Source organism: Cherax quadricarinatus, chromosome 61 (genome assembly GCF_038502225.1).
Source record: "Cherax quadricarinatus isolate ZL_2023a chromosome 61, ASM3850222v1, whole genome shotgun sequence".
Classification (NCBI taxonomy): domain Eukaryota; kingdom Metazoa; phylum Arthropoda; class Malacostraca; order Decapoda; family Parastacidae; genus Cherax; species Cherax quadricarinatus.
The window spans coordinates 3,592,781-3,618,626 of NC_091352.1; the positions used below are offsets into that span (position 1 = coordinate 3,592,781).

At 44.0% G+C, this 25,846-nt stretch overlaps 2 protein-coding genes across 4 annotated transcripts in view; one reads left to right on the top strand and one right to left on the bottom strand.

The window, feature by feature from the left end:
- Positions 1-25,846, top strand: part of LOC128699444 (matrix metalloproteinase-25) — a 516,333-nt gene that overhangs the window by 145,063 nt on the left and 345,424 nt on the right. The gene's annotated exons all lie outside the window — the stretch shown is intronic.
- Positions 1-25,846, bottom strand: part of HisT (Histamine transporter) — a 77,990-nt gene that overhangs the window by 5,515 nt on the left and 46,629 nt on the right. For all 3 annotated transcript variants that reach the window (XM_053792196.2, XM_053792198.2, XM_053792197.2), the window contains exons 3-7: positions 14,287-14,511; positions 13,164-13,305; positions 2,774-2,858; positions 2,185-2,296; positions 912-1,015 (exon numbers count right to left, since the gene is read on the bottom strand). In XM_053792196.2, coding sequence (XP_053648171.1) covers positions 912-1,015; positions 2,185-2,296; positions 2,774-2,858; positions 13,164-13,305; positions 14,287-14,511 — 668 coding nt within the window. The remainder of the gene's footprint in view (positions 1-911; positions 1,016-2,184; positions 2,297-2,773; positions 2,859-13,163; positions 13,306-14,286; positions 14,512-25,846) is intronic.

The window sequence follows — 25,846 nt, forward strand, 5'->3', positions numbered from 1 at the left end:
ATTTTTTCTTAGCTGGCAATTAAAATTTTAATTTTAGTGAATAATTTTATGGAAACCGGTTATTTTATATAGCAGGACTTGAGTCCTGGAAATGGGAAGTACAATGCCTGGACTTTAAAGGAGGGGTTTGGGATATTAGCAGTTTGGAGGGATATGTTGTGAATCTTTATATGCATATACTTCTAAACTGTTGTATTCTGAGCACCTCTGCAAAAACAGTGATTATGTGCGAGTGAGGTGAAAGTGTTGAAGGAAAGTATTTTCTTTTTGAAGATTTTCTTTCTTTTTGAGTCACCCTGCCTCGGTGGGAGACGGCAGAGTTTTTTTTTTTTTTTTTTTTTCAACAAGTCGGCCGTCTCCCACCGAGGCAGGGTGACCCAAAAAAAAGAAAGAAAATCCCCAAAAAGAAAATACTTTCATCATCATTCAACACTTTCACCACACTCGCACATTATCACTGTTTTTACAGACTTGTTAAAAAAAAAAAAAAATTATGGTGTATTTTTTGAGCTATCATTTTTACTTCCTTAGAAAACACATCCATGTAACTTTTTTATTATTAAGTAAATTTACTCCTAGTCTAAGTTGCCTGAAATGCTATGCGTACTATGGGCTTTTCAAATGTTATAATTATGCATTTACAATGTTTTAAAAATAATTTTTTTTAATAGATGCAGTATATTTGGCTCAGCTCAGCCCCCTCAATATTATTGCAGATGACTAAATAAGATGCTCACAAAAAGTGGAGAACCGGAAACATCACTGCCTATGAACTAAGTTACATAAGTTTTAGACTGATCTAAAGGTCCATTCCTAAATTACTGTACAAAAATATGTGGAAGAAAGAATAAACAAGATGAACTCCAAAACGTATTTTCATTCTGGGGATACCGCATAATTTCTAAACTTACTTGAACTTAGCAGTCTTATCGAGGACAAAGCCACACACAATAGATCCCAGCATTCCAGCCAAAACTATCAGCAATCCAATTCGCCCAGCATTCTCTGTCTCGCCCTGTAAAAGATTGCATTATTTACTATTAAACTTTTTTAACCATTAAATTTTATTAGAGTATTTTTATTAGCTTTTAATAATTATGCAACATTATTCATCATAACATATTTTATTTGAGTTAATACCATACTTTAACACCGTAATCTTCGAAATTAATTATTCTTCCCATGACCTAAGTTGGTCAATATGAACACATCAGGAATAAAACTTGCACATGTATTTATCCTGAACACCTATAATAATAATATAATAATAATAATAATAATAATAATAATAATAATAATAATAATAATAATAATAATAATACTCCATGGGGAAGTGGAACAGAATTCTTCCTCCATAAGCCATGCGTGTCGTAAGAGGGGACTAAAATGCCGGGAACAAGGGGCTGGTAACCCCTTCTCCTGTATATATTACTAAATGTAAAAGGAGAAACTTTCGTTTTTCCTTTTGGGCCACCCCGCCTCGGTGGGATACGGCCGGTTTGTTGAAATAATAATAATAATAATAATAATAATAGTTTATTTCTTTGTCAAGGTTACAATGTGTAATTACAATTTTGATTTGCTAAGTACAAAGATAGCCACTATCATGCCAAGGCATTTCGGGCAATACATAGTAACTAATTAAAACTAAATAAGATAATAGTACATAGTAACTACTATACTTAAAACTAAACAAGGAATAGTGGTTAGTTGTTTTATAATCTTATTTGATCTTGGTACAAAATCTAACTTACAAGTAATGGTGCAGGTGGTAATATTTTATGGAATGGCAGAATTAGAAGCCAGGAGGTCACATGAAAAGACTAATTAGCAGATGTTATGGCAGATTTGGTTAATATTGAGAAACAAGATGCTTTTACGGATTGGCAGAATTAAGAGCCTAGTGGTCACATAATAGGACTAGTTAGCAGATGTTTGGTTGATTTGGTTAATATTGTGAGATAATTGATTGTTTAGCAAAGTCCTAAATTTATAAGCTGTCAGGGGATCCTTGACCTGTTCCGGTAGCGAGTCCCAGATCTTCGGGCCTTTTATGTGCATAGCGTTCTTGCATGGTGAGAGTCTGACTCGAGGGATGGAAAAGGGCAATATTATATTCTAACCCATTACTGTTCATCTAGCAGGTTCAGGGTAAGGTATATTAATAACTACACAAGTGCTCACTGGGAAGTGTACAAGGACGACCTGGTTGAGCAGCGTGGAGATGGCATAGAAGGCACCCACATTCATCCCGTATGAAAGCAGTAATAAAATATAGCCGGGGTTTTTCATCAACCTGCAACATTAACAACCTGATGATCATAATTATCTTGTGCAGGACATTTCATTCTGATATTGAAGATATGACATTGCTTATATAACTTTCACTGTAAATCAATGATAAAGAAAAGTGCTGTAATGTACAATTACAATATATCACTTCTACAAAATGTCTGGAAATGATGTTCACTTCACAGAGACCCTTTAAAAAGGGTGACTTGGTGCTTGTGAATAGCTCTTGATCCAAGGGAGGGACTGAAGTTACCCCTCTCCTTCCTTGAATCAATCCCAATTTTATTTTCATTCCCAAGAACTGTATGAACCCTACAGGTTATTTTTCATGAATATGTAATAATGCACAAACAGTGCCTGTAGCAAATACATTTTGTTTTTGTCGGTTGTTGTTTACCACCTATCCAGAAGTGACTTTAGTAATCTATGTTTACATGGGCATGACTTCTGCTGGAAAAACAAAAAAATATTCCAGATTTACCTGAGAACACCTTGAAAGTAGGATCCTGCCTCTTCTTGAATGAGAGCAGCTGTGCTTGGAGGAGTAGGGGGTTTCTCTTTGAATACTGTGAAGGATATAATAACACTATAGTTGCAAATATTCCATCAAACAATATACAGCCTCTCCTCACTTAACGACCTTGTGGAACAGAGCTTCTCTCTGTAGCTGCTTCTGACTTTACTGTGTTTACTATTAAATTTAAATCGAGGATGAGAAGGGTAGCTCCAATGCCATGGGCCAAGCGTCATTAGCCACCATCAAGGCAGGGGAAAAAAAAAAGACTATACAGCTTCTCCTTACTTAACAATGGAGCTGTGTTCCTAAGACCTCGTTGGTAAACGATTTGTTGCTAAGCAAGGAACATACTATAATGGTAGTGGGTTTGTGTCAACCATCTTTGATATTTTTTAATGTCACTGTTGCACCATTTATAACATTTTTAGTATAGTATTTTTAAATGTTTATACAGTAGTGTACTGTACATTGTAATAAATAGAATAAAGGAAATCAGCTTTAATATACATTAGTGTATTTAGGTATGCATACTGGTCAGAGAGCCTGTCGTAAGTCCAAGTCGTCAGTAAATAAGTAAGTCGCTAATTAAGGAGAGGCCGTATGTAGCAAGGCTTTAGGTTATATGAACCCTGTTGGTTTAGAGCTTAGTTTTGATTATACAGTGGACCCCCGCATAACGATGGCATCGCATAGCGATTTTTCCGCATAACGATTACTTTTATCGCAAAATTTTTGCCCCGCATACCGATTAAAAACCCGCATACCGATTTTCGTCCGAGACGCGTCCAATGTGCCCTCACATGTGCCGGCCGTCCCATTGTTTACCAGCCAGCCTCCGCGGTAACATCCAAGCATACACTCGGAATATTTCGTATTATTACAGTGTTTTCGGTGGTGTTTCTGGAAAATAAGTGACCATGGGCCCCAAGAAAGCTTCTAGTGCCAACCCTGTGGTAAAAAGGGTGAGAATTAGTATGGAAATTAAGAAAGATTTTGAAGGGTTTGGGGCTAACCCTGAGAAGCCTATGCCAGTTGTGGAATCCATTGTGCCTACTTCAAAGATTAAGGAAATGTGTGCAGAGTGGTTTGAACTGCAAACCTTTATAGATGAAAATCACCCTGACACAGCTGTTGCAAGCCGTGCTGGTGACTATTTCAATGACAATGTTATGGCCCATTTTAGGAAAGTCTTGAAGAAACGGGAGGTACAGAGCTCTATGGACAGATTTGTTGTGCGACAGAGGTCCAGTGACTCTGAAGCTGGTCCTAGTGGCATTAAAAGAAGAAGGGAAGTAACCCCAGAAAAGGACTTGCTACCTCAAGTCCTAATGGAAGGGGATTCCCCTTCTAAACAGTAAGAAGATAATGCTCTCCCCTCCTCCCATCCCATCAATCATCACCAGATCTTCAATAAAAGTAAGTGTCATGTAATTGTGCATGCCTTTTTCAGTTTGTGTGTATTAAAATTAACATTTCATGTGGTAAAAAAAATTTTTTTTCATACTTTTGGGCGTCTTGCACGGATTAATTTTATTTCCATTATTTCTTATGGGGAAAATTAATTCGCATAACGATTATTTCGCATAACGATGAGCCCTCTTGCACGGATTAAAATCGTTAACCGGGGGTCCACTGTAATAATTTAGGGTACATATATGAAAATTTGTTATAGAAAAAATAATAAATAAAAAAAGCTTCTCTGAGCGTGTTTGATAGGAGTGAATGGAGACAAATGGTTTTTAATACTTGACGTGCTGTTGGAGTGTGAGCAAAGTAACATTTATGAAGGGATTCAGGGAAACCGGCAGGCCGGACTTGAGTCCTGGAGATGGGAAGTACAGTGCCTGCACTCTGAAGGAGGGGTGTTAATGTTGCAGTTTAAAAACTGTAGTGTAAAGCACCCTTCTGGCAAGACAGTGATGGAGTGAATGATGGTGAAAGTTTTTATTTTTCGGGCCACCCTGCCTTGGTGGGAATCGGCCAGTGTGATAATAATAATAAAAAGGAGCTGTGTGACAAATAAGAGTTCAGTCCTTAACATGATTAATTTATAATAGTGATATGTTGAAATACTGGAAGAAAATGGGGCTTTTAACAATGAGGAAAATCAGTGTCACATATTGGGTGTTGTCATTGGTATAAAGCAGCTGCCTGTGGAGTTCCATCTTCTATACTAAATTTGTTGTAAAAGATTTTAAGAGAAAGGTTATGGCATGTCATGATGGCATGTCATGATGACACGTCATGATGACATGTTATGCTGCCACCTCCTATAGTGACATAAAATGGAGCCATCATCAATTTTTTGAACAAAATTGCAACACATTAAAAAGTATGAGGTATCCTCGAAGGGATACCTTATAGTGGCTGCCTGAATTTTCTGTTATTACTCCAAAGTTTTCACTTATAACTTAGAAATGTTTCATGCAATTGACCTCAAATTTTCAATGCCGATGGACTGTAAATAGGGGAAAAGTTCAACCACCTTAAAATCAGCAGTACACTAGTCTTTATGTTATATTCCCGAGAATTATGGAAATACGAGTCAGTGAGGTCTCCACATTTGTGTAATACTTCAGAGTGAAAGGAGGGCACGAGTGCAGACCCACATGTCTGTTAGTCCTCTATGAATGTAAACACTTCAAAGGCCATATTTATGTTATATTTTCCAACACCTGGCTTTGGTTTCCAAGCAGTGGCTTGAAGCTTTGAAGCCTTTGACTTCAAACGTTCAATATTAATAATGCGAGAATGGAACTTTTTGAGTGGCTTCACACTTAAGAGTGCTTGTGTATTTTGCAATATTGGTATCTGTGAGATAACTAGAGAGTGCCTCTTCTGACTGGCTTCAAATTTCAAAGCTGGTGTATATTATTTAGTGAAAGATTTGAATTATTTTTGGGCTGTGTAGGTGTCAATTTGCCATTTTCATTGAAGAAATTTGTATATTAGCTTTTATGCAATAAATGCTTCTTCTGACTGGCATTCAGTGCTGATACTTAACTGAATTAAGAAACTTATGCCCACTCTGTGCTATTCTTTTTCTTTTTGTGCATTGATCAGTATCTCTGTATGGAATATGGAGATACTGTGTACCTTGTACATGTACTTGTAGAAATAAAAATTATTATTACTATTACTATTATCTTTCTTGGGTAGTGCATCAACAGAAGTATATTTAGTTATATTTGCAGGGAAGAGATTAACTAGAGAATGGGAGATAAAGTTTGATTCATGAAAGAGGGAAAGAAGCTATAATACCTGATATCAAGAGCCCCTCAGCAGCACCATAAAATACAAATATGTAACATTAAAAGGCAAGTCATTGCTGTTCATTATTATATTCATGGAAAGAGGTAATAGCAAATGTTTGTATGAATGATGTTTACCACACGAAGGAATATATAAATACAAGGATAAAACCTGCTCTTATACTTTACGAAATTTGTTCTTCTATGTGCAGAGATTACATCAGTTTTTGTGACTGGTATAATATAGAGGTGGGGGGGGGGTGAGTCAGGTGTTGCAATGAGAGTAGGAAGATGTCCAGAGTAAGAGAGTTAACGTGATGGATGTGAGGGAATTAACATGATGGATGTTACCGTGAGAGTTAACAACCCGGATGCTGGGGTGATGAGGCAGGCATTATGCGGTGCCCTGTGATCTTACTCTGGGTGGGAGCTCTGTACTAGCTGATTTATGTTTGTGGGGGGTCGATCCATGTTTTCTTACAGTGGGAGCTCTGTACTAGCTGATTTATATTTGTGGGGGGTCGATCCATGTTATCTTACAGTAGGAGCTCTGTACTAGCTGATTTATGTTTGTGGGGGGTCGATCCATGTTATCTTGCAGTGGGAGCTCTGTACTAGCTGATTTATGTTTGTGGGGGGTCGATCCATGTTATCTTACAGTGGGAACTCTGTACTAGCTGATTTATGTTTGTGGGGGGTCGATCCATGTTTTCTTACAGTGGGAGCTGAGTTATATTTGTGGGGGGTCGATCCATGTTATCTTACAGTAGGAGCTCTGTACTAGCTGATTTATGTTTGTGGGGGGTCGATCCATGTTATCTTACAGTGGGAGCTCTGTACTAGCTGATTTATGTTTGTGGGGGGTCGATCCATGTTTTCTTACAGTGGGAGCTCTGTACTAACTGATTTATATTTGTGGGGGGTCGATCCATGTTATCTTACAGTAGGAGCTCTGTACTAGCTGATTTATGTTTGTGGGGGGTCGATCCATGTTATCTTACAGTGGGAGCTCTGTACTAGCTGATTTATGTTTGTGGGGGGTCGATCCATGTTTTCTTACAGTGGGAGCTCTGTACTAACTGATTTATATTTGTGGGGGGTCGATCCATGTTATCTTACAGTAGGAGCTCTGTACTAGCTGATTTATGTTTGTGGGGGGTCGATCCATGTTATCTTGCAGTGGGAGCTCTGTACTAGCTGATCTATGTTTGTGGGGGGTCGATCCATGTTATCTTACAGTGGGAGCTCTGTACTAGCTGATTTATGTTTGTGGGGGGTCGATCCATGTTATCTTACAGTGGGAGCTCTGTACTAGCTGATTTATGTTTGTGGGGGGTCGATCCATGTTATCTTGCAGTGGGAGCTCTGTACTAGCTGATTTATGTTTGTGGGGGGTCGATCCATGTTATCTTACAGTGGGAGCTCTGTACTAGCTGATTTATGTTTGTGGGGGGTCGATCCGTGTTATCTTACAGTGGGAGCTCTGTACTAGCTGATTTATGTTTGTGGTGGAAGTAGAGTCCATACTCCTGGCCCCCACCTCTTTAATTATTTTTAATTTATTTATGGAAAAGCGCCGAACTTGTGAGGATCATACAACGCCTGGGATATAAAAGACACTTTGGTTTGATCTGAAAAATTAAATTCAATTCAAAGTTTATTCTCTATAAGGATTACAATGCTGAGTTTACAGAATTTGGTTCTAATTCACTGGGTCAAGAGGCTTTCACCAGCATCAAGGCACCTTTCTTGAAGGGACTCTGCTCTTAAGCTACTTTCAACGTTTTCTTCCGAGGTGCATTGATATCATTGAAGGGCTCTTGATATAAGAAATTGAAGCAGGTAGTGCTGGAAGGGCCTCCCAAAGGAGGTTCTCTGATGCTGATGTGGGGCTCTTGATCCAATGAATTGGACCTATCGTCCCTTTATTGAACCGAATCTAAATACTTACTGTACACCAAGTGCTGCACGAAACTTACAAGTTTGGCAATTCCCTAAAATTATTAATAATAATAATAAATAGAGCGATACCTTAATGTTCTGTATATCGTGTTCATATCTCATTTCAACTAGATAAAGCATGACCCCTACAGGTTCAGAATTTACTAATATATTAATTTCAGCCGGAGTGTGCAACTGTGTGTATGCCCATTTGAAGGCATACAATATACAGGTGGCACAGAAGACTGCGATAAAGCAAGTAAATGAGGAAGAAAAACCAGGTCAAGGCACAGAAGTACACACAATGTGATGAAATCAAATACTAAAATGCAAATAAAACCATAATGGGCAAGGACAAATGTGACTCAAAGCAGAGGAAATGAATGAGATAGAGAAGAGTGGGAGGGAGGGCAGGATGGAGATAAAGAAGAGAGAGAGGGAGAGTGGAGGAATGAAAGTGCGACAGTGATCACTCTGAGGCACAGTGCCAACATGATGAGGATGGTGAGTAAGCAGCAGCCACGTTGATGGAAGATGCTAAAGTAAGTGGAAGTCAAGCAAGGCAATTTTCCTCTACACGATGCCAACAGCACATAAATATGTCAAGATTATTAGATATTGATATAAATAGAGAGAGAGAGAGAGAGAGAGAGAGAGAGAGAGAGAGAGAGAGAGAGAGAGAGAGAGAGAGAGAGAGAGAGAGAGAGAGAGAGAGAGAGAGAGAGAGAGAGAGAGAGAGAGAGAGAGAGAGAGAGAGAGAGAGAGAGAGAGAGAAATATCTTTATAAAAAAGAAACAAGTTATTAAACACCCATGCTGGTAATTAGAAATGTGTGACTTATCAAGAATAAGAATTTTATTTTATGAAGCATGAAACATGTTTGTACAATGGAGTATAACAATTGGGTGTATATGCCAAAAGCCCCTTTATATGCAGAGCACTGAGGGCGAACTTAGGACTAACTTAAGATTAATAAGGCAATAACAGTGCAGTAAATTTGTACATATGGTCATTAGGTGAGTTTACAATGAATACCAGAGAACTGAATATTCTATTAGTTTATGGTATATGGTTTTTAATAGGTTTGGTAGAGAGGAATTACAATTTTGATTACTAACCTAAGGCGGACCACAATGGAATGATTATCATATGAGAAGATTACAGTATTATTATAATAAAAACAAAGCGCTAAACCTACTAGGGTCATACTGAGAAGATTACAGATATTGAGAGTAAGAATATATTGAATAAGTATATATCAAGGTCTCACCAGGTTTCAAGTCAAAACAGAATCCTCGCACCAACCCATCCACTTCCCAGCCACAACCTTAAACCTGACTTAAGTTACACGTACATCAACCCAAGAAAATAATGGAAGATAAGCAAAATCTAGATAGTCTCTGAGATCCGCATATGGTGACAGCGACAGGTCGCGATCCTCCCCTCCCCCTCCTCCTCATGGAGACGCTGAAGCAGCGACAGGTCGCGATCCCCCCCCTCCCCCCCTCATGGAGACGCTGAAGCAGCGACAGGTCGCGATCCACCCCCTCCTCCCCCTCATGGAGATGCTGAAGCAGCGACAGGTCGCGATCCACCCCCTCCTCCCCCTCATGGAGACGCTGAAGCAGCGACAGGTCGCGATCCACCCCCTCCCTCCCCCTCATGGAGACGCTGAAGCAGCGACAGGTCGCGATCCACCCCCCCCTCCTCCCCCCTCATGGAGATGCTGAAGCAACGACAGGTCGCGATCCACCCCCTTCTCCCCCTCATGGAGACGCTGAAGTAGCGACAGGTCGCGATCCACCCCCTCCTCCCCCCTCATGGAGATGCTGAAGCAGCGACAGGTCGCGATCCACCCCCCTCATGGAGATGCTGAAGCAGCGACAGGTCGCTATCCCACCCCCCTCCTCCCCCTCATGGAGATGCTGAAGCAGCAACAGGTCGCGATCCACCCCCTCCTCCCCCTCATGGAGACGCTGAAGCAGCGACAGGTCGCGATCCACCCCCTCCTCCCCCTCATGGAGACGCTGAAGCAGCGACAGGTCGCGATCCACCCCCTCCTCCCCCCTCATGGAGACGCTGAAGCAGCGACAGGTCGCGATCCACCCCCTCCTCCCCCTCATGGAGACGCTGAAGCAGCGACAGGTCGCGACTCCCCAACCAGTGCAGATAAGATAACCTTCATTCAGGAAATTTATTATTATTATAATTATTATTATAGTCATGGGAAGCGCTATACTCGCATGGGACGCACAGCACTTTAGTAATAGGTAATTAAATTTAAGGGTATCTGAAATTCCTTGAACCAAGTGCCTTTCACCAGCCTCCAGGCACCTCCTCCCCCCTTAGAAGGGTCTGCATGTCATAACAATCCTTTCAGGGGAGGTTCCTTGATGCCGGTAAGGGGTCTCTTGATCTAAGGACTGAACCTGTACTCCCCTTCCTTGCATCAAACATGAATGCTTCCTATTCCCCCAGGCGTTGTATGACTCCTACGGGTTTAGCGCTCTCCTATGAATAATAATAATAACAGCAATAATGACACAAAAATTTAATTTCCCCCGTGTGGGGTGGGATATGAGAGATGGTAATTCCCAAGTGATAGTAACTCCAGCTCTGCTGGAATGAAACCTTTCAAGTTGCCTTAGCTGACAGATAAGATAAACTTTTGTTCCCACTATGTATCATATAAAATTGGGTAGCATCAGACTAATGATGTACACAATTTAACTAAATAAAAAATATAAAACGTGGTATAGGGCGAAGGACTTAGATAAGGGGTAAGGGGCTGAGATAAGGGGGTGGTGTTGTGGTGAGCCGACCATTGACACTAACTACAGCAGCAGCAGCAGGAACACTTCGTTACCTCCCACAGTGCAATGGTCAGTGTTGGACCTTCCTCCTTCATTGTCTCCTCTATCTACTTCCTTCACTCCCCCCATCTCTTCCGTCTCCTTTTCTTCCTTTCTTCCCCCCTACCTTTGTTCTCTGTCTCCTTTCCCGCCTCTATATACAAGAAAAAGAGCGGTCTTCGGTTGCTCCAATCACTCGGTTACTTCCAGCACTTGAGTCCTACCTAAAAAACAAACACCAAGAATACCATAAGACATAACAAATTATTTAAGTAGTGCTCAAAAGAAAGGCTTTCGTATCTCATTTGTCTGGATACCTTCCCACTGAGGAATCAGCTATCACGAAGATCCTGATAAAGAAACTGGCTCTGCTGGTGACAAACCGGAGGTAGAGTTAGAACTGGCTATCTCTTTTTCCACTGTTAAACCCAGCCTGCTGAAGAAGCTGTGGTACAGAGAAACAAAGATACCCAAAGACCTGCGAGGAATAGTGTCAGGTACTATGATCTGCTCCCATCAGAAAGTCACTTGTGGGCAGCATAAAACGTCCACTAAATATGTGACACTGCGACTGCCAGAATTAGGATGGAACTCTGTCACCCGTGACACATAATGCAATTACCACAGGTGAGCCTCCCAACTCTTCCTATTCCACATGTGAGCTGTAAAAGAGGAAGCATTCGACCTTCACCTTTCAGTCTCCAGTTGTCAGTGACTTTTAAAGCCTGGTGGAATGAGGTATCTGGAACTGTGTAAATACTTCACCTTCTCTGAGGTTCTTAAGGATATTCTCGTTGTCCATTCTCAATGTCAGCACTAGTTACTAGCTCACTGACGCCTTACTTGTATGTGAATGTATACTTTACAAATTATATGTAAATATGTAAACCATACCCTATATATATATATATATATATATATATATATATATATATATATATATATATATATATATATATATATATATATATATATATATATATATATACATATATATATATATATATATATTGCTTGTAAGGCAGGCTGCCCAGCCGAGTGGTGCAGAGCGTCACTTGGGGAACCTTGCCAGTACCCTGTAGTGGCTTCGAATCTTGCTGACTGCGAACACTCCGTCTCTCTCTCTCTCTCATATATATATATATATATATATATATATATATATATATATATATATATATATATATATATATATATATATATATATATATATATATATATATATCAGTGTTCTATAAGTCGTTATCATGTCTATCCCTCCTATCCTCCAGTATCGTCAGGTGTGTGTGTGTGTGATTCAACAACTCCATAGCATCTTAATACAGATGATATCTTCTACAAATCCACTAACATCTGGCCCACCTCATGAGCATGACCTACTGCTACCAGTTGGTCCCACCTACCTGTGATGATGTCTTCGACTGCTGCACCTCGAGCCTTTGTACTAGCTTCACCAAAGCTATGGGACAAACAACTTGAATTTACATACACACCAAACAATCCCCATCCACGCTGTGACCTCTACTACTTCTTCATCACTATCTGGAGTCTACCTGGAGGGTATTCCGGGGATCAACGCCCCCGCTGCCCTGTCCATGACCAGGCCTCCCGGTGGATTAGGGCCTGATCAACCAGGCTATTACTGCTGGCCGCACGTAGTCCAACATACGAACCACAACCCGGCTGATCCGGCACCGACTTTAAGTATCTGTCCAGCTCCCTCTTGAAGGTAGCCAGGGGCCTATTGGTAATTCTCCACATGGCTGGTGGGAGGCTGTTGAACGTCTTGGGCCCCGGACACTTATGATGTTTTCTCTTAGTGTACCAATGGCGCCCCTACTTTTCATTGAGGCATTCTGCACAGCCTGCCCAGTCTTTTACTTTCGTAGGGAGTGATTTTTGTGAGAAGATTCGGGACCATTGCTTCTAGGATTTTCCAAGTGTAGATTATGATACATCTCTCTCGCCTGCGTTCCAGTGAGTACAAGTCAAGTGCTTCCAAGCGTTCCCAGTAGTTGAGGTGCTTGACAGAACTTATATATGCAATAAAGGTTCTCTGTACACTCTCTAGATCTGCAATTTCACCTGCTTTGAACGGAGATGTTAATGTACAATAATATTCCAGCCTAGAGAGAACAAATTATTTGAAAAGCATCATCATTGGCTTGGCATCTCTTGTTTTGAACGTATCTCACACCTCTGTTTGTATGATACTGATGAAGCCTGCTGTATGTTATGATACAACTCAGTGAGAATAAAACACACAATATGTGAGTGTCTATGATCATTCTTTGAAATATTACTACTCACTGAAAATGATGGCAACGAAGAGAGCAGTGGTGAGCCCAGCGATACCATAGAACATGACGGAGAGCCAGTATCCAATTACATCCATGTCATCAACGTCTGGCACGATGGCTGGTGGCAGCAGGAACCCCAGTGCTACTCCCAGCTGCAAAACACAATATCACATATATATAAACACGATGGTGGGTAGCAGCAGGAACCCCAAGTGGCATTCCCTTGTGCAATACACATAAATGTAAACAAAATGTCTGATGGTATTAGTAACTTGTCCTAAGCCCGGAAATACTGGGAGACCTTGACTACATGGACCCGGCACCAAGAGTTTCTTAAGTATGCGCAAAAAACTGAAAAAAAAAGTATTTTGCAACTTGATCACCTTAAGTTCATTAGCTAGGCTAGCTAGTAATGACCTATTGTCTTTATTTTATAACCTTAGGATAACAAATACCTGCTTAGTCTATGTTAGGCTATCACTACCACCCTTACGTACCTCTCTGGCCATAACAATTACCACCTAACATTAGGGAGAATTTAGAAACGTCTATGATAGATATAATTTTTTCAATTCATGTTAAACATGATAAATAAGATACCTTATATACTTTACCATGAACCAGATGCGACCCCTCACCAGGGGTCAGGACCACCCCTGCGGAGGATAGTATCACCTATGATATCATTAAACCAATCAGGCGTGTACCTGGCAACCCACTGTTAAAATTATACAATGTATACGAGGTACACTATTCGTGGATCAATACCATTATTATACTGATAACTTAACCTAGCCAACATCTTTTTTTTTTTCACCCCGTCTCACTGACTAGCTACCTGTGTAAAATATTTGAGAGGCTACAACTTCAAAGGCTACCTCAGAGAATAAAACACATAGCAAAAGGGTATAAAACTGTCGCAACAAATCACAGTGTGGGACTCGACCTGTCTGCCATCGTGTTATTACGATTTCGTGAGTCATGCGTCACAACATTTTCAACTATACACAAAAAGGCACAAGTACACTAAACTTCTCGATATTAAAATTGCTTTCGATGTTTCAAACAGCGAGGTTATTTTGTATGAACTAGTTAGAATAAATCACTGTTTGGTACCGACAAGACACTCTTACCTGGTTACCGAAGACGCCGATGGCACATGCCGTTGATACCTGGTCGTGGCCGAACCAGACGGCGGCCAGCCTCGGGGGGATGCCCAGGATGAAGATCTGTGACACAGCTGTGATACACTGACCCAGGAAGGTCACCCAGAACCTGTCAGTGGACACTGAGCCCACCTTCACCCACGACCCAATCATTGTTCCACATGACCCGATCAACACAGCCATGCGCAAACCCTGTGTAGGAGATTGTTAGTGGAAAAAAGGATTATTATTATTATTATTATTATTATTATTATTATTATTATTTGAAGCCCTAAACCAGTCACTGCGAATGTTCCCACGATGAAACTATCATTTAGAATAATATCAGCACACTGCGGGTGTTCTCGTAATGTAATAATTATTTAGTGTTCCACTGATGTTTTTTCATCATAATCATTATCAGATAAACAACACTGTATGGATAACTCTCACCGAATGCTATTATTTTATGTATAAAAACATACGAAAAAACAGAACACATTTCACTGTCATCATTGGTAAGCAACCTGAGTGAAATTTGAGGTATACCTGGAGGGTGTTCCGGGGGGTCAACACCCCCCCCTGTGGCCCAGTCCTTGTCCAGGCCTCGAGGTGCATCAGGGCCTGATCAACCAGGCTGTTACTGCTAGTCGCACGTAAGGCAGCCAGGAATGACTGGTCAACCTAAATCTAACTCGAGACAGCTTACACACAATGAAAAGTTAATGAGTATGAAATGATTTATTGTCCGAATTTCACAAGAAGATACAATTAAAATTTTAGAAATTCATAATTATAGAAGATTGAAGAGCAGACTTCCATGAAGATCACAAGTCATTTAAGACATGGTTCTCACACATGGTTCTCACATATAGTTCTTAAAAGAATCACGTCAACGAGACCAGACGGACTGTTCTGAAAGTTCTTAAGGAATGCAAACAGGAACCTAGTAAACCATTCAATGTCATGGCCTCTTGAGAATGTCATTGTTAATGGGTATCACGCGGGAGATGTGGAAAATAATCCACATTATACTAATTATATAATGGGAGATAGGTCATCAGCTTTTAATTATATGCTAATCAACCTTGACCACGGTGCTCAAATTACTGGAATCAGTTACATGATACAATTATTAATCACTCGAAAATTATGTGTTGGAGTGTCAACAAGGTTTCACGAGGCAGCGGACCATAATAAACACAATGACTTTGTTTATATGAACTTTAGTATAGTTCTTGATAGAATTCCACATGAAAACGACAAAGAAAGTAACGACTCGTGATACTGAGGAAGATGTCTGTTGGACAGAGGAATATCTGAATAATAGACCATAGATCTGGTCACTGCTAAAGAGGCCCTTCAACCACTCATTCCCACTTACGTACTAATTGTGACCATATTAAAGCTGACCAAAGTATTCAGCTTTTTCACTCATGCACAACTCTATTGCAAATGCAGTATCACACAAATATTTAGTACTACGTCTCACTAGAGAGCATAAGTTGATTGTTTTAACCTGTCATCGTACTCAAGATTTTTGACACATGGGATTAACTTTGTCATCCTTCTGTGTGTGTAAACCAAAGAATTTATTTGTTATCTAATATGGAAACCAGAACTGTACCGCATAATCAAAATGTGGCCTTACCAATGACAGCACTGTGTTGCACTTTATATACTGCAACATGATTAGCTATTTATTCTAAAAACTTTCATGTGAGTGACTTTTTCATCATTTATTGAAATAATTAAACTACTGGCTGCCACATCAGTTTACGTTCTTTTAAATAAATGTATTTACACTTGGCAGACACAATGGCTAAACTCACAAAGGTGTTTGTGGGGTCATATATGGTTAGGTTAGGAAACAATCATTCTGTGCTGCCATATAACCTCGTCAAACAACTTAGTAAAAAGTCAATAAATTCCTTAGGCAATAGCGACCTATTCTGTATCTGTGTTGAATCGTTAATCAAATAATTTCCATGTATGTGACTTCAAATTATAACCACTGTTATTACCTTCCCACTGCTGTGGTCAGGCTGATGGGTAGGTAATTAGAGGCTAAACACCTATATCCTTTACTTATAATTAGGCATCACAGTAGCGAGTTTCCACGTCTCCTGCATGATACCACTTTGTAATGATCCATTAAATTACAATAATCTTCATAAGGAAGTGCTAAATCCAAGGGGAAGGGGGGGGGGTCACAAGGCCCGGGGAATGATAGACAACCAGATGTAATCCAAGGAACACAGGGCACTTAAGATAACATTTTCTTTGGATTTTTAACCCCGGAGGGTTAGCCACCCAGGATAACCCAAGAAAGTCTGTGCGTCATTGAGGACTAACTTATTTCCACTGGAGTCCTTAACCTTGTCCCCCAGGATGCGACCCACACCCAGGTACCTATATGCTGCTAGGTGAGCAGGACAACAGGTGTAAAGAAACGCGTGGAAATGTTTCCACACGCTGGGAATCGAACCCCCGGGCCACCAGACCCCCGGGCCACCAGACCCCAGGGCCACCAGACCCCCGGGCCACCAGACCCCCGGGCCACCACTTATGTGTAGCTCAGGATAATTATTACAGGAAACATTTCACCACGAGTATCTTCTTCAGTCCTAAAACACAGATAACTAACAAACGAGTATACCTGGAAAGGGTTTCGGGGGTCAACGCCCCCGCGGCCCGGTCTGTGACCGGGCCTCCTGGTGGATAAGGATCTGATCAACTAGGCTGTTACTGCTGGCCGCAGGCAGAGCGACGTACGAGGGCAAGAAGTCACTGAAGTGTACATGTCTTTTTCCACATCTTATCGATATATCACCACACCGACAAGATGTGGAATGGACTACTGACCGCCTGGACCAACAGTCCATCACAGGAGGTCACCCTTAGGAAGGTCCCACCACAGACTTACTGTTTAATAAAGTGACCTATCTTATAACCAAGGTAGAGGCCAGGTTGATCTCTCTATGTTATAACCAAGGTAGAGGCCAGGTTGACCTCTCTATGTTATAACCAAGGTACAGGCCAGGTTGACCTCTCTATGTTATAACCAAGGTAGAGGCCAGGTTGACCTCTCTATGTTATAACCAAGGTAGAGACCAGGTTGACCTCTCTATGTTATAACCAAGGTAGAGGCCAGGTTGACCTCTCTATGTTATAACCAAGGTAGAGGCCAGTTTGACCTCTCTATATTATAACCAAGGTAGAGGCCAGGTTGACCTCTCTATGTTATAACCAAGGTAGAGGCCAGGTTGACCTCTCTATGTTATAACCAAGGTAGAAGCCAGGTTGACCTCTCTATGTTATAACCAAGGTAGAGGTCAGGTTGACCTCTCTATGTTATAACCAAGGTAGAGGCCAGGTTGACCTCTATGTTATAACCAAGGTAGAGACCAGGTTGACCTCTCTGTTATAACCAAGGTAGAGGCCAGGTTGACCTCTCTATGTTATAACCAAGGTAGAGGCCAGGTTGACCTCTGTTATAACCAAGGTAGAGGCCAGGTTGACCTCTCAATGTTATAACCAAGGTAGAGGCCAGGTTGACCTATCTATGTTATAACCAAGGTAGAAGTCAGGTTGACCTCTCTATTTTATAACCAAGGTAGAGGCCAGGTTGACCTCTCTATGTTATAACCAAGGTAGAGGCCAGGTTGACCTCTCTATGTTATAACCAAGGTAGAGGCCAGGTTGACCTCTCTATGTTATAACCAAGGTAGAGGTCAGGTTGACCTCTCTATGTTATAACCAAGGTAGAGGTCAGGTTGACCTCTCTATGTTATAACCAAGGTAGAGGCCAGGTTGACCTCTCTATGTTATAACCAAGGTAGAGGCCAGGTTGACCTCTCTATGTTATAACCAAGGTAGAGGTCAGGTTGACCTCTATGTTATAACCAAGGTAGAGGTCAGGTTGACCTCTCTATGTTATAACCAAGGTAGAGGTCAGGTTGACCTCTCATGCTACACTCAGAATTATCAACAAAAAGCATAAATTACACTTAATAAAAGGTCAAGAAATGATAATTAAAGGTCAACGTTGGAAAGTAATTAATATTGTGAAACATATTCGAAGGTCAGAGGAGATGAAAGAGAGTGCGATAGTGAGAGAGAGAGAGAGAGAGAGAGAGAGAGAGAGAGAGAGAGAGAGAGAGAGAGAGTTATTGATCCATCGTATAATGATTCCACTTTCCCTTTTACCCCCCTCACCCGACCTCTACCTTCCCCTCACCCAACCTCCACTTTCCCCTCACCCGACCTCTACCTTCCCCTCACCCAACCTCCACTTTCCCCTCACCCGACCTCTACCTTCCCCTCACCCAACCTCCACTTTCCCCTCACCCGACCTCTACCTTCCCCTCACCCAACCTCCACTTTCCCCTCACCCGACCTCTACCTTCCCCTCACCCAACCTCCACTTTCCCCTCACCCGACCTCTACCTTCCCCTCACCCAACCTCCACTTTCCCCTCACCCGACCTCTACCTTCCCCTCACCCAACCTCCACTTTCCCCTCACCCGACCTCTACCTTCCCCTCACCCAACCTCCACTTTCCCCTCACCCGACCTCTACCTTCCCCTCACCCAACCTCCACTTTCCCCTCACCCGACCTCTACCTTCCCCTCACACAACCTCCACTTTCCCCTCACCCGACCTTTACCTTCCCCTCACCCGACCTCCACTTTCCCCTCACCCGACCTCTACCTTCCCCTCACCCAACCTCCACTTTCCCCTCACCCGACCTTTACCTTCCCCTCACCCGACCTCCACTTTCCCCTCACCCGACCTCTACCTTCCCCTCACCCGACCTCCACTTTCCCCTCACCCGACCTCTACCTTCCCCTCACCCAACCTCCACTTTCCCCTCACCCGACCTCTACCTTCCCCTCACCCAACCTCCACTTTCCCCTCACCCGGCCTCCACTTTCACCTCACCCGGCCTCCACTTTCCCCTCACCCAACCTCTACCTTCCCCTCACCCGACCTCCACTTTCCCCTCACCCGACCTCCACTTTCCCCTCACCCGACCTCCACTTTCCCCTCACCCGACCTCTACCTTCCCCTCACCCAACCTCCACTTTCCCCACCCCCGACCTCTACCTTCCCCTCACCCAACCTCCACTTTCCCCTCACCCGGCCTCCACTTTCACCTCACCCGGCCTCCACTTTCCCCTCACCCGACCTTTACCTTCCCCTCACCCGACCTCCACTTTCCCCTCACCCGACCTCTACCTTCCCCTCACCCGACCTCCACTTTCCCCTCACCCGACCTCTACCTTCCCCTCACCCAACCTCCACTTTCCCCTCACCCGACCTCTACCTTCCCCTCACCCAACCTCCACTTTCCCCTCACCCGGCCTCCACTTTCACCTCACCCGGCCTCCACTTTCCCCTCACCCAACCTCTACCTTCCCCTCACCCGACCTCCACTTTCCCCTCACCCGACCTCTACCTTCCCCTCACCCAACCTCCACTTTCCCCTCACCCGACCTCTACCTTCCCCTCACCCAACCTCCACTTTCCCCTCACCCGGCCTCCACTTTCCCCTCACCCGACCTCTACCTTCCCCTCACCCAACCTCCACTTTCCCCTCACCCGACCTCTACCTTCCCCTCACCCAACCTCCACTTTCCCCTCACCCGACCTCTACCTTCCCCTCACCCAACCTCCACTTTCCCCTCACCCGACCTTTACCTTCCCCTCACCCAACCTCCACTTTCACCTCACCCGGCCTCCACTTTCCCCTCACCCAACCTCTACCTTCCCCTCACCCGACCTCCACTTTCCCCTCACCCAACCTCCACTTTCCCCTCACCCGACCTCTACCTTCCCCTCACCCAACCTCCACTTTCCCCTCACCCGGCCTCCACTTTCCCCTCACCCGACCTCTACTTTCCCCTCACCCGACCTCTACTTTCCCCTCACCCAACCTCCACTTTCCCCTCACCCGACCTCCACCTTCCCCTCACCCAACCTCCACTTTCCCCATACCCGACCTCCACCTTCCCCTCACCCAACCTCCACTTTCCCCTCACCCGACCTCCACCTTCCCCTCATGCAACCTCCACTTTCCCCTCACCCGACCTCCTTCCCCTCACCCAACCTCCACTTTCCCCATACCCCACCTCCACCTTACCCCTCACCCAACCTCCACTTTCCCCTCACCCAACCTCCACTTTCCCCTCACCCGGCCTCCACTTTCCCCTCACCCGACCTCTACCTTCCCCTCACCCGACCTCCACTTCCCCTCACCCAACCTCCACTTTCCCCTCACCCGACCTCCACCTTCCCCTTACCCAACCTCCACTTTCCCCATACCTGACCTCCACCTTCCCCTCACCCAACCTCCACTTTCCCCTCACCCGACCTCCACCTTCCCCTCACCCAACCTCCACTTTCCCCTCACCCGACCTCCTTCCCCTCACCCAACCTCCACTTTCCCCATACCCCACCTCCAACTTACCCCTCACCCAACCTCCACTTTCCCCTCACCCAGCCTCCACTTTCCCCTCACCCGACCTCCACCTTCCCCTCACCCAACCTCCACTTTCCCCTCACCCGACCTCCACCTTCCCCTCACCCAACCTCCACTTTCCTTTCACCCGACCTCCACCTTCCCCTCACCCAACCTCCACTTTCCCCTCACCCGACCTCCACCTTCCCCCTCGCCCAACCTCCACTTTCCCCTTACCCGACCTCCACCTTCCCCTCACCCAACCTCCACTTTCCCCTCACCCAACCTCCACTTTCCCCTCATCCGACCTCCACCTTCCCCTCACCCAACCTCCACTTTCCCCTCACCCGACCTCTACCTTCCCCTCACCCAACCTCCACTTTCCCCTCACCCGGCCACCACTTTCCCCTCACCCGACCTCCACCTTCCACTCACCCGACCTCCACCTTCCCTCATCCGACCTCCACCTTTCCTTCAACCGACCTCCACCTTCCACTCATCCGACTTCCACCTTTCCCTCACTCGACCTCCACTTTCCCCCTCACCCGACCTCCACCTTCCCCTCACCCGACCTCCACCTTCCACTCGACCTCCTCCTTCCTCTCACCCGACCTCCACCTTCCCCTTCCACTCACCCGACCTCCACTTTCCCTTCACCCGACCTCCACTTTCCACTCACCCGACCTTTTCCTTCCCCTCACCCGACCTCCACCTTCCCCTCACCGACCTCCACCTTCCACTCACCCGACCTCCACCTTCCCCTCACCCGACCTCCACCTTATGGCTGGGAAGTGGAAACAAGCAATAGATGGCGTGCAGTGTTCAGACACTTACGTTTTCTAAGACACAAGCAAATATAGCATCTATTGACTATGACGACCCGCGGCAGTGACCACTGGCTTACGGGTCAGGCTGTGGTCGAGTGTTGACCTGTAGCCGAGTGACTACTGGCTTACGGGTCAGGCTGTGGTCAGTGTTGACCTGTAGCCGAGTGACTACTGGCTTACGGGTCAGGCTGTGGTCAGTGTTGACCTGTAGCAGTGACTACTGGCTTACGGGTCAGGCTGTGGTCACTGTTAACCTGTAGCAGTGACTACTGGCGTACTGGTCAGGCTGTGGTCAGTGTTGACCTGTGGCAGAGTGACTACTGGCTTACTGGTCAGACCCAAGGAGCTTGTCATATTCACGCTGAAATTCATCAAATATACATCCGCTCCTTCCTTCTCTAGTGCCTATTTCATTTATATTTTTTCCTATGAGATTCGCATCAATCGTAAACATATCAAGAACAGAACAGGATTTATAACTGATCAATCCTGGCAGGTTGTTGATGAATATCAAGAACAGAACAGAAACTCAGAACTGATACTTGGAGACTCCACCTGCAATTTCTCCTTAACCTAACACCTCGCTATCTACGTTTCTTATGAGTCGGGTATTCCTTTATCCAGTGGAGTATCTTTCGGGATATCCCAACCTGTCTTTTTTTTTTTTTAATTTAATAGTAAAGTTCCATGTGTGTCACAATGCGGAGGGAATATTGACGGTCCAAGAGTGTGCTGTTTGTTCACCCTTCCCTTTCCTGACTTATTTTTACCATCCAATTACAGAACTCGATTAGATTAGTGAAGGGTGTTCTTCCCTATCCTGAACCCGAGTTGTTGATCTGTGAGGACTATTCTCTACCCGTATTGTTCATCTGGGATGACACACTGGTGATGTAACATCGATTTCCTCGGGATCCTCTCCATCACGTTACAAGGTGTGCGTGTCAATGATACATGCCTGCTGATGAAGACTTTTGTATTTCCTTTCTGAATACTGGGTGCTGCACTTAGTGTAGTTCAGCTTCCTGGTATATGTCTCCACAGTGATATGAATATACCTTCGGTAGTAGTTTCTTCAGTAGGTCTACCCCTAACTTCAAAATCAAGGAATATTTTAGCCATTCCCATTGGTCTTCATATATGCAGTTTCATACGGTAGTTTACTTCTGCCTGAACTACCATTATATGTCCCATTGTTCTTTGGGTTTAGCTTCCTCTGCCACTTCCTCGCATACTTGCGCGACACATCTTTTTTTTTTTTAACTCAACCTGGTCCTTCACGGCCATCATAAGTTGCTGTGGAATGATTTTTGCTGCTCCTTGTCTTAGTGGCTGTCACTTTAAGTTGAACTCTTCTTCTCTCTTACTTCTAATATAATCTTTCCAGACACATAAGTTCTTTTTCTGTTGTTTTGCTTGTTCAGCATATCGGGTACATCTGATTTTTCCTGGACTCGCTGGCAGCGCATCACAGCTGAAGACTCCCTCAGACCTTTGTGGTCACCGCTCTCAAGAGAGAGCCTCCCTCTTATCCCTGTCGTAGTTTCCTATGGTTTCATCTAAGCCCCCACCGAGTACGTATATCACGAATCACAATATAGAGGTCGCTGACTCCTAGTATGGTCTGGCACTACGAGTACTCTAGCACTCGTGTAGTGTAGAACCAACGTTACCCACGTAGTAAGCGCAGCTTCCCATGTCTTCCCCCCCCCAGGTTGGGTAGGACGACCCAAGTTGCATGGCTCCCTGCAGGAAGCGACGTCTAGCCTACCAGTGAGACTGTCCGGCTCAAATACTAGTTTCAGTGCTCGAATCGATTACTGGCGACATACGGGCAAGTTACTTTGCCCTCACTGCAGTAATAACAAATACTTGTGTTATTTCACTGTTGTAGCTAGTAATCCGAAGAAAAAATGCAATACAAATGTTTAAGAAACTCCCTTTACCTTTTCGGGTTATCCTGGGTAACTTACACTATGTATGATAATTGTACCTATAGTGTACCTGTGCCTATACAAACTTATTTACTTACTAGTCCTGTTAGAAGTCTAATCACTGTCAAGAATGTTAATGTTTAAGAAAATTGCAGACCTGCTTGAATTATAATCACGAGACAACGCTAAATCTGCAGGCATAATACAGCAAGAACCGCTAAAAGTATTTAATTGTTGGATTAAAGACTCCGTACAATGTGGTGTGCATATTTCAAAAATGTGTGCACTGAGGGGGGATGGGTCACTGAGTAGGTTGGCGTCCTTGGTCTGGTTGTGGGGGCGGCGTCCTTAACACAGTTTACTTCTGAGAGTTCACTTGCAGCTAATATTTGTTTTTAAATGTTCTATTGTTGTGTATCTGTTCTTGCTGCCCACCTTCCTTATTCTCCTCACCACACATTCGTTATTTATTTATTTATTATCAAACTGGCCGATTCCCACCAAGGCAGGGTGGCCCGAAAAAGAAAAACTTTCACCATCATTCACTCCATCACTGTCTTGCCAGAAGGGTGCTTTACACTACAGTTTTTAAACTGCAACATTAACACCCCTCCTTCAGAGTGCAGGCACTGTACTTCCCAACTCCAGGACTCAAGTCCGGCCTGCCGGTTTCCCTGGACCCCTTCATAAATGTTACTTTGCTCACACTCCAACAGCACGTCAAGTATTAAAAACCATTTGTCTCCATTCACTCCTATCAAACACGCTCACGCATGCCTGCTGGAAGTCCAAGCCCCTCGCACACAAAACCTCCTTTACCCCCTCTCTCCAACCTTTCCTAGGCCGACCCCTACCCCGCCTTCCTTCCACTACAGACTGATACACTCTTGAAGTCATTCTGTTTCGCTCCATTCTCTCTACATGTCCGAACCACCTCAAGAACCCTTCCTCAGCCCTCTGGACAACAGTTTTGGTAATCCCGCACCTCCTCCTAACTTCCAAACTACGAATTCTCTGCATTATATTCACACCACACATTGCCCTCAGACATGACATCTCCACTGCCTCCAGCCCTCTCCTCGCTGCAACATTCATCACCCATGCCTCACACCCATATAAGAGCGTTGGTAAAACTATACTCTCATACATTCCCCTCTTTGCCTCCAAGGACAAAGTTCTTTGTCTCCACAGACTCCTAAGTGCACCACTCACTCTTTTCCCCTCATCAATTCTATGATTCACCTCATCTTTCATAGACCCATCCGCTGACACGTCCACTCCCAAATATCTGAATACATTCACCTCCTCCATACTCTCTCCCTCCAATCTGATATTCAATCTTTCATCACCTAATCTTTTTGTTATCCTCATAACCTTACTCTTTCCTGTATTCACCTTTAATTTTCTTCTTTTGCACACCCTACCAAATTCATCCACCAATCTCTGCGTTATTCTCTCATTTTAATGCCCCATGCACGTCCAACAGCTTTCCCTCTTTCCCCACTCCCCACTCCTCTCCAACTATTGTCACACCCATGCAAGACACACACACCCCACCCTCTCTTCCCATCCCCCGCTAAACAAGGATCTACAGTACTATCCACCATACCTTCCTGCTACTTGTTTGGCCAGTGCTGTAACACCTCCAGGCTCCCAGTTGTTAATGACCTCGCTGAAAGTCCCACCTTTGATACAGATTTTGGCTTTTTTTAAAGGAAATTAACCTATTGTCCCAATTCTGATTTCAAGTTTAGTATTGCACTGCCTCCCACCTCCAGTAACCCCTGGGGCCCAGTCCCTGGACCCCTTAAGTGCTCTCTGTAATCCTCTGACTACCGCCCACAGGATGGGTATGGGGTGCATAATAAACAAACTAAAAATCAGTAACCCCTACCCTCCTCACTCCTGTCCTTCGAACATTCCTATTTTCGCATATCATCCTTCGAAGTGCTGTATGATCCTTATATGTTTAATGTTTACACTGATTGTTATAATAATGCAAGCCTCCAAGCACCTCTGCATCCTATTCACCAACAATACACATCTTATTATGTAATTCAAGTTCATTTGTTTTTCTTGAATATGCACCACTGTAATTAACTAACAAAATATTGGGGCTCAGTCCCTGACTCGTCCCCGGACTGGTCTCTGACTGGTCCCTGGACTGGTCTCTGACTGGTCCCTGGACTGGTCCCTGACTAGTCCCTGGACTGGTGCATTACTCCATGTAATGACGCAATGTGTGATTATAGTTCCACTGACAAAGTTTACACTTGGTAAGGTCTACATCGACTGGTGGTGTAAACTCCGAGAAAGTACGTACC